Source organism: Puntigrus tetrazona, chromosome 17 (assembly GCF_018831695.1).
Source record: "Puntigrus tetrazona isolate hp1 chromosome 17, ASM1883169v1, whole genome shotgun sequence".
Taxonomy (NCBI): Eukaryota; Metazoa; Chordata; class Actinopteri; order Cypriniformes; family Cyprinidae; genus Puntigrus; species Puntigrus tetrazona.
The window spans coordinates 21,530,815-21,543,725 of record NC_056715.1 but is presented as its reverse complement, the minus strand read 5'-3'; the positions used below and the strand labels follow the sequence as shown (position 1 = coordinate 21,543,725).

The window sequence follows — 12,911 nt, the reverse complement described above, 5'->3', positions numbered from 1 at the left end:
ATTAAGGTAAAAATAAAAATGCACACTAAAATGATGCAGCAGCTGTCAGCCAAAAGTGCTTGTTTGTAGTGGTTATAATCATGAGTAGTATTACATACAACTAGCTGTTTAAGACACGAAATTCACATGACTGACAGTACATCAGGATTCTGTAGTTGAAATGAGCCGGCCCATCATTAAGTCTTGAAAATTAAAAACCGTTATTTGAAAAACAATTAAAATAGTAAGACTTTACAAAAAAAAGTAGCAAATTTCGTCTGATTCTGGCGTTTGTTCAAGCTAGAACAAACAAGGAAGGCCATTTATACATTCACTCCCAGCGCTCTCGTTCACGTTCTCTTGGCCCCTTGATACGATCGATGAAAAGGACAAAGAGGGCGATTATCTCTTTATGAACCCAAGGACATTTCATCTTTCCATAACAGATCATTAATCAAAAGAGATGTCTCGAGCCTCATTAATTCACCAGGCTTTCGGGTTCATCTTCTCTCTAAATGACATCCTCATTTTGTTCCTGGGGGCCGGCACAGGTGGCTGAGGAGCCTGACTGTATTCTTTCCCAGGATTTTCGGGTATATCAGACTCGTCGTCTCTTTTCTGAGGAACGCTCGGGTGCTGACAGGGCTCGATCTGTCCAAGGGGTGCATTTTTGCGAGTAGATGTGTGGCTCTTCTGCAACTGCTGAATGATGGCAGAGAATTTAGCATCGAGTGAGGGTCGCCCCGTCCGAGGCCTCGCCCCCTTACAGTTCTCTTTCTCCTGATTGGAAAATACGCCGGTAGGTTGAGCAAACGGTAATTTATCAGGAGGGGGTGGAGGTGCTCTCCTCTTCTTTTTGCTGGCCGTGACAGGACTTGCAATAGACTGATTGCTTTCTTTACCTGGTGACAGAACGGTTTTTTGTACCACTATTGGCCGGGATCCCTCAAACAGTGCTGCCCAATGAGGAGGCTCTGCGTCCTCCTCCTGACCAATGAGAAAGCGGCCATCAGTTTCCTCAATCTTATTGTGAATTATGTCAGTCAGGCTCTCAAATTTCCCAGGGGACCCGATGCCTGAAAAGAAAACAAGCAATTAACAGAAATAACAAGAAATTGCACTATAACTTCTTCCAATTCGGTTAAATGAATGATAAATATAGCCTTCATCACTCACTCAGATCGTTATAAACGGAGTCCGCTTGCTTGGTGAGAAAGAGCGGGGGTTTGCGTGGTGACAAAACCTCGATTTCCATAAGCTTGTTGCATGTGTGTTGCCACTGACCTAAAGAATGAGTTATATTTAGTGTTTAGACAAAGTTTAGTAGCAAAAAAGATGTGACCGATGTCAGATGAACTTACTCTGGTCATAAATGTGCTGCCAGAGGGCGTCCAGCCACTCCTGCAAAACGTCCGGGGTTTCAGTAATGAACACATGACTGGCAGAGTCTCCGCTTCCAGGGTTTATCAGGTTGAGTCTAGTACCAGTCCTCTGGTGATCCGCTCTTAATACACGAATACGGGTGTCCTGCATGAACACACACAAACGCTGTACTCCATATTTTATGACTTCATGCATCATATAGCAATGCATCAAAAATCTAATTTATGCATTTTAAATTGGGCATAATATATAATTGTAGCTGCTAACGTTAACTATTTTTACATATACATTACTTTTGTTGTGATTAAGTTTTACAAAAGATCTTTAGTAGATATAAAAAGGTTATGTCCATATTTCTTACAGTGTTGCATTTCAGTTTAAGAAATGTTTCTTACATTATTTATGGGAATATTGAGGCTGGGCTCCACTTTAGCTTGGATTTCTTCAGGTGAGTAATAGCATGAAATCCGTCCGGCCTTCAGCACACAGTACAGCTTACAGCGCCTCTGCAAACCCTCTATGCTTTGCTAAGCGGAAAAACAAAACACTGACTTTAATTTTTATTCCATTTAGAAATGTTAGTATACATTTTTATGGCATATATTGTATACACGCAAGTTCCAGTTTTACCTGTTGGCTCAGGTATCCGCTCATCATTTCTTGCGTCATGCAGTCAGGTTGTGCCACCAGCTTACAGCACAAGTTTCCATATAACGGCAGCCATGATGAAGCCTCCACTGACAGACCAATGGCAAAACAATCCATCAGAACTGCTATGCAAGTGAATTATTAAAATGTGGCTTGTTTGCGCTTACCATTTTGCAGGATTATAAGGGAATGAGACTGGAAAGATCCCTCTGCCTGCTCCAAACTCAGTGTGGTATACGCCAACAATGAGTAACGAGCGCCTCTGTTGCAAAAAAAAAAAAAAAACCGGTATCACAGACATTTCTCTGCTTACACGATAATTAATTTAACTGTAAAGGTAATGAATATCCATCCTTTCATACAGTGGTATTGGGTTGGACTGGAGGAAAGTGTCTGGATCTCCTCCGTCCAAAAGAGGGCAGAGTTTCCTGCCGGAGGACCTGCCAAAAGAGGAGCGCAGCTTCCTGGCCAGTTTTTTTGGAGTGTTGACAAAAGTTGCCTCTTCCTCCAGTCCACAGCTATACAGCTCAAATGTCAGTTCGAAGTCCGGCTTGGCTTCACAGCTGTTGAAAATATTAAAACCGAGTTCAGAACTCAAACTACAGTCAGGCCGCTTAAGCTTGTTTTAACAATATAGTTGCCATGTAGTCATCACATCACTATATTCGCAGAAATGGGGAAAGCTGAGAACTTACAAAATTTTGACACCTTCAAAGCAAATATCAGTCATTGAGGGATCTGCAATCACCATTTCAGTGTCAAATATCTCTGAGCCAGTCTTCATCAAACAGAAAACTGCCACCCGCTGCACATCTGTTGGATTCAGACACGCATGACATCAGAATATATGATATAGATATATGAATATATTTGTATAAAACACAAATTGAAATGCCTATATATATATATATATATATATATATATATATATATATATATATATATATATATATATATATATATATATATATATATATATATATGCTTAATTTTTACAGGCATATATTGCTTCAGAAATCATTTTAATATGCCAATTCAGTGCTCAAGATATATTTCTGATCAAATTTGAAAACAACTGAAGAAACGGTGATAATTTTTGTTTTTTGTAAAACATTTGTTAATATGTTAATATGTCTTTACTGTAACTTTTGATCAATACAATGCTGTTACTTGAAGTTATTAACGTCCTAAAACCTTTGAACAATTGATCAAATTTGATTTTCAATTAATAAAATGAATATTACGATGAATAAAAGTGAAAACAAGCACCATTTGTCCATAACATTAGCAAGTACAGGACATTTTTATAACAGTTGCAATATAAAATTGTCACTTACTCCCTTTGCCGTTAAAATGTTCTGTATCTTTCCAAAACAATGGAATGCGCAGGCCTGGATGAGCAAAAGAAAAATGCATGAACCAAGGTTGAACTGATATGTTGATACATACGACAAACACAGTTGTAAAAAAAAAAAGAAAGTTAACTTACCAGATATGGCAACCTTTCCTTTACAAGGGATTTGGTCCAGAGAGTCTGAGGACCTAAAATAAAGGAAACAAGAATCTGAATGACCATTTATTTTGTATTTGCATGATTAAAAATAAAACAACTTTCCACTAAACACCCTCAGCAGAAAGAGCTGGCATTACACCTGCTGCTCTAACCTTCTGATGTCCTGCTGCTCCTTCCTCCTCTGGGCTTCACTCATGTAGGCTTTAATTCGGGCATTACAGGTTAACAGACTCCTGGAAGCATCCAACACCTGCTCTTTTTTAGAGCTGGCAACCAGAAGCCTGTAAGCCCCGGCTCTCATCCGAGTCTCAAACTCCAACTTCTCCTGAATGTCACAGTCCTGTTGAAAGGACATCAAATAAAGTAGCTTCATGGGCAAGTGCTCTCAAAACATTTCTGCGTATAGAGACTAGAAAGAACCGGAGGAGAACAACTCTACCAAACAATCTATTCTACAAATATTCCTAAAGCAGGAACATACTAAGTCATAAAGAGATGATATATGGGTATTGGGCACCACTGGACATTGAAGAAAGGAAAATGATGCAATGAAGTAACATCGAAAAGCGATGGAAGAGAAGAGGAGCTCACCCTCCTCTAAGCTCTTATTATGTAAAAGAAAATGCCTGTCTCTGAAAACCGCTAGTGACGAATGGATTGATGAAAGTGAGTGGAAGTAATGGAAGTCTGACTCATTTCTGTGAATCGGTTCCTTTGAACACTAGGTTTAAAAACGTCGATTCAGTAATTCTTTTGTCCATAATCATGTATGTAGACCCTGGTGGATTACATTTAATCAGTTAGCAGACGCTTTTATCAAGTGCTGTGACAAGTCGTTTTTTAAAAAAAATCATATAGTAGAGAACGCAACGTTTACGTAAGAGTAATATATAATTAAAAAAACGTTAGATTAGAAAAAAGAAAATGGTTCGAGATTGTTATAGAATATTATTTAATAAGAAGAACCAAGTAGTTAGAATATAATAGATTCTAGAAGAATCAGACTTGCAAAGGACTTTCGTTCAAATGAGTCAAATGACTTGTTGATTCAGTCCGATTCGTGAACGGATCCGTTCTGTAAATCGGTTCAGCAGATTTATTTGGGAAAAAGTCAGAGCCTGCGTCACTGTGTGCATACTTTCCATCCTAAATTCTATGTGATATTAATAATTTAACTATTAAGGTCAGATAGGGTGGATAGTATGCGGTTTACGACGAGGGGCCATTCACATGAAACGATTCGTTCACGAGAGTGGGTGGTGAAGAAGACTCGGAGAAAAAAAATGAAAAAGACACCTAAACACACTCAGACTTTCTAGAAAGCAATGGTCATTTTAGAGCTGTGTGATAATGTTTCAGTATTTAATAACGTTACACGAAGATTATTTTTATTTACACCGGATCATGAATTATTTGTCCATTTGTGGGATTTCAAAACAGAACACAGATTACCAGTGAAACATGATCACACGCTCCCATAACTACCTTTAGTTTCTTAGAAATATGTCGTATGTACAACAAATTCATGTCTTCTATTATCTGCTGCGTGTCATTCACACTTGTGCATCGCTTCACATGTCTGTCTTTGGCCTGAGAAAGTGATAAGTAATGAGCCGGTTAAAGGTTAGCCTTGAATAATAACAACCACACTCCAGACACGAAAAACCAAAACGCGACCTCCAGCAACACAAGCTCACCTCGTTCTGAAAAAACATGCTTTCTCTTATTTTCTTTCTCTTGATCTCCATAGCGAGAGAGGAACAAGACGACACCGTAGACCGAGTGGCGATATTTCGTTTAAAATGTTGAATATCCCGCGGCGCATCCATACTGGCCTCTTCCTCGAGACAAGCCCCTCTCCGCACAACAAACCAACGGATTACACAACCGCCAATCCACCAATCAGCTTCTTTCAAAGCTCTCCGTTGCCTGCACAACAGTTGGGTGATACCATTTTTAAATTCGGTAGGGTTGGAATAGCGATAGGGCTATTAGGTTTGCACTCGTAAGTTGGATTTAGTTTGATGCTTTTGTAACATTGATAAAAATACACTTCTAAAATAGATTTTAAGCGTGTTAATGCAAATGCTAATGAAGTGGGTTTGCATTATCAATGTGATTTTGTGCTCATCGCCCCCGTCTGTCTTTAAATAGTTTAAACCGATGGTCTGCCGCACTGCATTCTAATGAATCCTCAACGTTCTGACCGAATCTTTTTCACTGAGAGCGAGGCTTCTGGATCTTTTTAGATCGATTGTAATTTAACACATAATGCGATGACATTTTGCAAGCATTCTGCACACGAAAACTGCATTCAGCATCACATGAAAAGAAATCAATGTCACCTCTGTCGCTGCTGTCACGCTCATTCTTGACAACGTCGTTAGTACCCAGATGACTTCATACATCTAGATATCGTTTTACTGTATCTCAATCAGAGAGGTTTACCACTGGGTTCGGAGACAAATATCAAGCAACAGATAATCCGAAGGATCAACAGTTTGATTAAAGGTTATAACACACAATCCCACTGGAGCTCGTTTATTAAGGTACGGTTGCATGCTTGGTGTTATAGAAAATGTCAGCTGACTACCTGTCTGATTTCAGATTTCAGACCAGTAGATCGCCCGCTTGCATAAGAAGATTTGCATACGTGTCTACATGGCAGTTTTAGAAGGTATAGAAAATGATCGGTCTGAGATGACACGATCGTCGCTTGATTTGAGCATATAAGTAAACCATTGTAACAAATGCATCTCGTCACCACCGAGGTGCATACATTTGCTTTGCCAAAGCTTTACATTAACGTAAGCCTTGGGTATGCTGAAGTTGATAAAGAGATCATACTCAAATTGTCGTGATTTTGCTGTTATAGGTGGATGAAAATGATACTGTCTTGTTTCATTGAGAATATATTTTATATATATATATATATATATATATATATATATATATATATATATATATATATATATATATATATATATATATATATACACACACAAACACACATATACTATAGCCATATATAGCACACAGTCTAGTTGTGACCTAAGCCTCAAGTGTTGATGTCAGCATGCTGTCTTTTTTGTATTACAGTAAGTTAACATAAATCCATACATTGCCTTGTGAAAAGCTAGATTAAAATAACCAGTCAGACAGCAAGGTTTGCCGGCTACTTGTCGACCAATATGGGTGTTTCAGTGGCCCTTACCCATATCTAGGGTGGCCGATGTAATACCGTCTGGGGCAGATTGTCACACATTTACACCATTACATATTTTCCTGCTCATTTTAAATCAATTTCAATTTTAAATGCACTAGAGTATATGCTACAAAAATCATTTGAACATTTCCGCCAGTAATGCTTATGGGAAAAAAACATACTGTTTTTTTTTGGATGCATGTTGTCTTTGCATGTTGACCAAAATGTGATTTCTTTAATTAATACTGAACACAGGTCTTAAATAATTTACTTATGAATTAAAAGCTACGATCAGTTTTTTTTTATTTATTTTACCAGCTAACAGCTCTTTGCTAACCAGATGATAAAAAGTTTCACACATTACATTTATATTTTTTTTCAATATTACTCAAACATCACAAGCAATATTGGCATTATAAGCAAATAATGTGCATTCATTTAGAAAAAAAAGGCATTTAAAATATGCAAGTAATGTGCATAGAATCAAACAATTATTATAAATATGTGCACTGTATTATAAACTGTATTGTATTATTATTATTATTATATTTTTATTTAATTGAAAGCTTTTTTATCTTAAATGAAAGTATTTTTTAAAGTGATAATCCCATTATATCCTCTGTATTTCAAAGCAAATGTAAATGAAAAAAATGATGAAGATATGCTTGATTCCCCCTTCTCGTGTTATGATGGGGCAAATCAAATGTCATCAGCCTTGGCATCTCTGTTACAACGTATTTTTAGATCTAAACACCTAATATTTTTGTTGTTAGGTTACCTGTGTCATGCAGCAGAAAGTGTGCACACGCAACACAGCGCTGTTTGTGAAGAACGGGCAGGCATGTGGAGCTGGAGCCCCTCCTCAGCTTCCTTTCCGCTGCCCTCGATGTGGAGAGCATGAACGTTTCCATAGCCTTTCCTCTCTCAGAGCTCACCTAGAATACAGCCACCCGTTCCACGCTAAACATGACTCCAGCCTCCTATCCACGAGGGATCTCTCGAGCACAGAGCGCACGGAAAGCTGCAAACCCTCCAATCCCGACATGCATAAAGTACGTGACGCCGGCACGAACACCAACTCTGCTGCCAGAGGAGAGCACAAGCACTTATTCGGCGCTGACCCAACTCCATCTCAGCAAGCCCTAGAGAGGAGCCTCAGTGTTGGGGATGCGCCGGCCGGAGCGGGGCCCCTCTCGGCTCCTGTGGCGTCAGTGGAGAAGAGGCTGGAGGGGATGATGAGGACAGCCAATAGCAGCATGGAGCGGCGTCTGCTGCGGCTGAGCTCAGAGCTGGCACAGACGGACACGGCTATCCTGTGTGAGCGTGCTCACTCGCATCACCTGGCCCAGGAGAAACAGGAAGTGCTGGAGAGAGAGCGGGCCCTCAGCAGACAGGTAGATGCCGCCGTTATGGTGATCGCCACACTCAGGCAGCAGCTCAGTATCTCGGAGCACGAGCTGGAGAGGAGAGAACAGTGAGTGAAAGCTTTAAATATCATTAAAGCTCTGTAAAGACAAGTTGCCAGAGCATTGTCCCTGTAATCGGATTTCTGGGTGATTCTATAATAAAGGAACGTGCCTTTTTTTTCTAATTTACCTAGAGTTAAACAGTTGAGTTTTATCGGTTTTTGAATTTATTTAGCTGATCTCCGGGTCTGGTCAAAAGCGCTTTTAGCTGTAGCTTAGCATAGATCATTGAATCTGATTAGACTGTTAGCATCACGCTCCCAAAATGTTTCAATATTTTGTCCTATTTAAAACTTGACGTTACGTAGTGTATTATGGTCGACGGAAAAGTTGAAAAGTGATTTTCTAGGCTGATATAACTCTCCTTCCAGCGTCCCCAGCAATTTCAGGTGCTGCGTGATATCATTGCCCTATATCAGCCTAGAGAATTGCAACTTTTCATTTCCCATCAGTCTTAGTAAACGGTGTTAACTGCAGAAGTGTGAAGTTTTAAATAGGAAAATGACTTTTTGGTCATTTTTGAGCGTGATGCTAACGGTCTAATCAGATTCAATGATCTATGCTAAGCTAAAGATAAAAGTGTTACAGCCAGACGCAGAGATCGGCTGAGTGGTTTTGAACATGGTAAAACTCAACTGTTTAGATCTAGTGGCATTTAAAATTAGCCTATTTTAGCCTAAGTGGTGTGTTCCATTAAGTATACTGTATTGTATTTAAAATGGATAAAAGACCTCTAAATTATCAAGGCGATCAAAACTTTGCTAAAGATTTGTTGTACACAATTTCATGCATGCCTTTTGTCTTCTGATGGACAGTTTGTAGCATTTTATCAAGTAAAAGCCCATTTAGTACACTTATAAAACTGTCCCCCCTTGGTCTCTTGGTCTTTTTGCTGTGAAGACATGCATAATAAAAAGAATAACATACAACAAGTATATATATATATATATATATATATATATATATATATATATATATATATATATATATATGTGTGTGTGTGTGTGTGTGTGTGTGTGTGTGTGGGAGAGATTGTTGTATTTCATAGTACAACTTTATTTCCTTAATGGAACACATAATTTCCAAGTTTCCAAGCTTTTTTTAAATACATTTTGAAACATCTTCTTTTGTGTTGCAAGGCTGAAATAATTCAAAAGCAATAAGGCTGAAACAACATGAGGATGATTGTATTATGATGAAATGGAAATGGATTTTTACATTAGTTTTCGTATTAAAGGTGCGGCAACAAGAAACAGAAAGAAACATTTTTGACTGTTACTGATACAACCTGTGTTGTTAAAAGCGCTATATACATAAAAAATGGTTGATTGATTGACTGTTAAGGGCACAATATGATAAAAAAATGTCTCATAATGCACTTCTCTGATGTTGCAGGGAAGTTATTACCATCCAGAAGTTTCTGGAAGCAGCGGCGCAGCACGAGATGTGTGGAAAGGTTCGTTTGCGTCGGTTCATCGAGAGCCTGTTGAGGAGGATTTCCCTGGCTGAGAGACTGCTGGAGTATTATCAGAGCGCCCCCCACAGGCAGTACTGCACGGCTCACTCTGTATGTCAAGCTTTTATTTATGTTTTTTTTTATTCCATTGTTTTTTAAAATATAATTAATTTTGCACTCTTGAACATTAGTCTACTCCATTTGAAAACGCATTTTCATAAAAAGGTCAAGTGTGACTTTTCAAAAAAAGTCCTTTTCAAAAAAAATGACCTTTTACAATCATTGAACATTTTAATGAACAACAATGCAAAGACCGTGCCGATATTTTAAGAATCTTCACTTTTATTTTTTTACAATTTTATTTCACCATTTTTCCATTTTTCCATTTTTTATATGAATTGCAATTTGTGTATTTTTAAACGAGGAAGAGTGTCAAGTGTGTACTGATGCAAAAAAGGAAATTCAATAATGTATCAGCTGATGTGACCCACTTGTTTGATTTTCCAGGATTGCGATACTTAACTTCTTTCAGAAATATGTCAGTACTCCGCATTTCTCTGATTTGTCATTATTTCAGGTGCCTCTGCCGTCAGAGCTCGGCCCACATAGAATAACACAAAGCAGGTATTGCATGATTGTATTTCTTTAAGAAGGAAAGTCATGTTACCCCAGTAATGAGTGATTCATGTAACCATTTAACCAGCAGAACATTTTCAGATAAATCATGTCCTTATTTGACTCAGGGCACTCGTTTGGCTTGTAGTAGAAGAATGCCCCCCCTAAGTAATTGATGAGATCCTATCAAGACAGTAGAAGATCACGCTGCCCTGCCATAAATAATGATTACCTTTCTAAGTTTTAAATATTAAATACACCTGTTTCATGTGTGTGTTGGATAATAATTGTCTCACGCTCCTATTCTTTGACTTCAGGTCTTCAGGAGACCATCCTGAGCAGGATGAAGAGCAGCAGTTACTTGGTCAGTCTGGATGGGGACTGTCTAAAGGCTCTTCGGGAAGACTGGGTTATGACAGCTGGTCCCAGCGGAGGAGGTCAGATGGGTACGAGGTTTAGGGCCAGATGTGGAGATTAGCAATGAATGTACATGCAAATAACACTATTACTGAAATATGTTGAATATATTAATTATACAGTGGGGTCCAAAGTCTGAAACCTGATTGAAAATCTTATTTTTTTATTATTTTTTTGTACGAGTCCTGTTTTTAAAATTATTTATGTAGTCCATACTTTGTTATTATTTTTTTTAGCACATCTTAATTTAATTCGTTCAATTGATCAAAAGGGACAGTAAAAGCAATTTTTAATAATTAACAAAATTCAGGTTTCAAATAAATGACAATAAATCTTTATAAATGGTAAATACAATTAATAATTTAATTTCATTTAGAAAAAATATTTCTGTTCTTAAGAATTGTTAAGTAATATTTCCTCAAAAATATTAACAGCAACTGCTGTAATTGTTCAATTAATGCTACTTGAGCACCAAAACTATAATTATTTCTGAAGGATCATGTGACACTAAACACTGAAGTAATGATGCTGAAATTCATCTTTGCCATTTGCCAAATATATTCAAATGGGAATATCATTTAAAATAATTTTTTTTACTGTATTTTTGATATCTACATACTGTCACATGAACAACCAGTCAGGAATTACACTGATTTAAGTTTCACAGAAGTAAAAGAAAATTGCAAAATGCACATGAAAACTGAAAGTAATGATAACTTGCCGTTATGCGAGTCAGATGTTTATTTAGTAACCTTACTGACTAATCAATTGAGTTAAATTCATTGAGTTATGATCACAAGAACCTGAATACTCCCAGTCTGCCTGTATGCTTGTTTTTATGTTAAAAAATCATTTTGGTTCACCAAATACTAAGATATGTTGATAATCATCTTACATTTTCACTGGAACCAGATTTTGGACACCACTGTATGTAAACATGAGTTATACAAAAGCCCAGTAAAGCATAGCGATGTCCAGCCACAGATGGTAGATTAGTTATTTGATACTTACTCGATTCTTGAATGTGATTACGGTCCATCTGTGAAATATTTTACCGATAAGATTGGCTGTAGAATGAAGCTGCCCTTTAATTCAGATAGATAGAGCTGTCATAACACGTTGCCAAAACACAAAGCTATAGTTAGCAATGTTACGTGCTTGTTATTTTCTAACTAACACTGCTGTTCAGGAAAATGAATGTAGTTATATTATCTAAATGCGGGACGATGTTAAAACTAAAACTGTGCCGTACAGGTCAGATCTCATGGCACTTTAAGCTCGTAGCTCGTTCACAAACTTTCTCTCGTTGAAATTGCACTGTTTCAGCAAGAAGAAAACGTATGTAGCAAATATCATTTACTTGGGACTTGTTTTTTGAAGGTGCTGTTGTATGTTTTAATAGCGGTGCTACATTTTAAGGGATGAATATACGTTTCCCTGCTTATGTTAGCCAGCCTCATTGGAAGGAGAGGAAGAGGAAACTATAACAGAGAAGAAAAGTCCCTTTAGTTTTAAACATGCAGCTATTGGAACATGTACAGATGTTGTTAAGTGTTCTTAATTGAAATGCCAAGAAGTTTGATAATTGATCATTTTTGCCATTCTGTATAATTGGAGCAATAGCACTTATCTTTGGCTGAACCACGAAACGTTTCTGTAAAGGAATGTATTTTCATCTAAAGAGATAGTTTACCCAAAAATGACAATTCTGTTACATTTTTTTATCACTATAGAGCCCTGTGAAAATATTTTCAGAGATGTTTTGAATTTTTTCGTCACGGTCAACCCAACAGTTTGCCAACATTCTTTAAATACATGTGACCCTGGACCACAAAACCAGCCATGAAGCAATTTTTTTAATCAAAATTGAGATTTCAACATCTGAAGAAAGGAATAGATAAGCTTTCCATTGTTGTATGGTTAATACAACCATTTGAAAATCTAAGTTTGGATAAATGTGCAGTAGGAAATTTACTAAATATCTTTCATGAAACATGATCTTTACTTACTGATTTTTGGCATAAAAGAAAAATCAATCATTTTGACCCATACAATGTGGTCCAGGGTCACTTATCTTCTTTTGCATTTCAAAGAGAAAAGAAATGCAGGTTTAGAACATCAACTTCATTTTCATTTCTGGGTAAGCTATCCCATAAAATAATAATAATTACAGTATTTAAGTCCTTAAGCCGCATCTAGCACTAACTTCAAATGAATATTCAGTATTCA

The 12,911-nt window shown here is 37.4% G+C and overlaps 2 protein-coding genes across 3 annotated transcripts; one reads left to right on the top strand and one right to left on the bottom strand.

Moving 5' to 3' along the window:
- Positions 1–43: 43 nt before the first annotated feature.
- Positions 44–5,393, bottom strand: rtkn2 (rhotekin 2). 2 transcript variants are annotated; one of them, XM_043262226.1, is made up of 13 exons: positions 5,221–5,393; positions 5,009–5,113; positions 3,676–3,863; positions 3,500–3,552; positions 3,348–3,401; positions 2,706–2,823; positions 2,373–2,573; positions 2,178–2,272; positions 1,993–2,099; positions 1,758–1,889; positions 1,341–1,506; positions 1,156–1,263; positions 44–1,055 (listed from the first exon to the last, which is right to left on the bottom strand). In XM_043262226.1, the coding sequence occupies exons 1-13, from the start codon at positions 5,350–5,352 to the stop codon at positions 463–465; spliced, it is 2,052 nt and encodes a 683-aa protein (XP_043118161.1). In that variant the 5' UTR covers positions 5,353–5,393; the 3' UTR covers positions 44–462. The 2 variants fall into 2 exon arrangements, with proteins under 2 accessions (XP_043118161.1, XP_043118163.1); XM_043262228.1 differs by lacking the exon at positions 5,009–5,113.
- Positions 5,394–5,704: 311 nt separating this feature from the next.
- On the top strand, positions 5,705–10,956 carry znf365 (zinc finger protein 365). The gene is made up of 5 exons (XM_043263862.1): positions 5,705–6,072; positions 7,502–8,202; positions 9,590–9,761; positions 10,228–10,274; positions 10,583–10,956. Exons 2-5 carry the CDS (start codon positions 7,514–7,516, stop codon positions 10,722–10,724), a joined length of 1,050 nt encoding a protein of 349 aa, XP_043119797.1. The 5' UTR covers positions 5,705–6,072; positions 7,502–7,513; the 3' UTR covers positions 10,725–10,956.
- Positions 10,957–12,911: the final 1,955 nt, after the last annotated feature.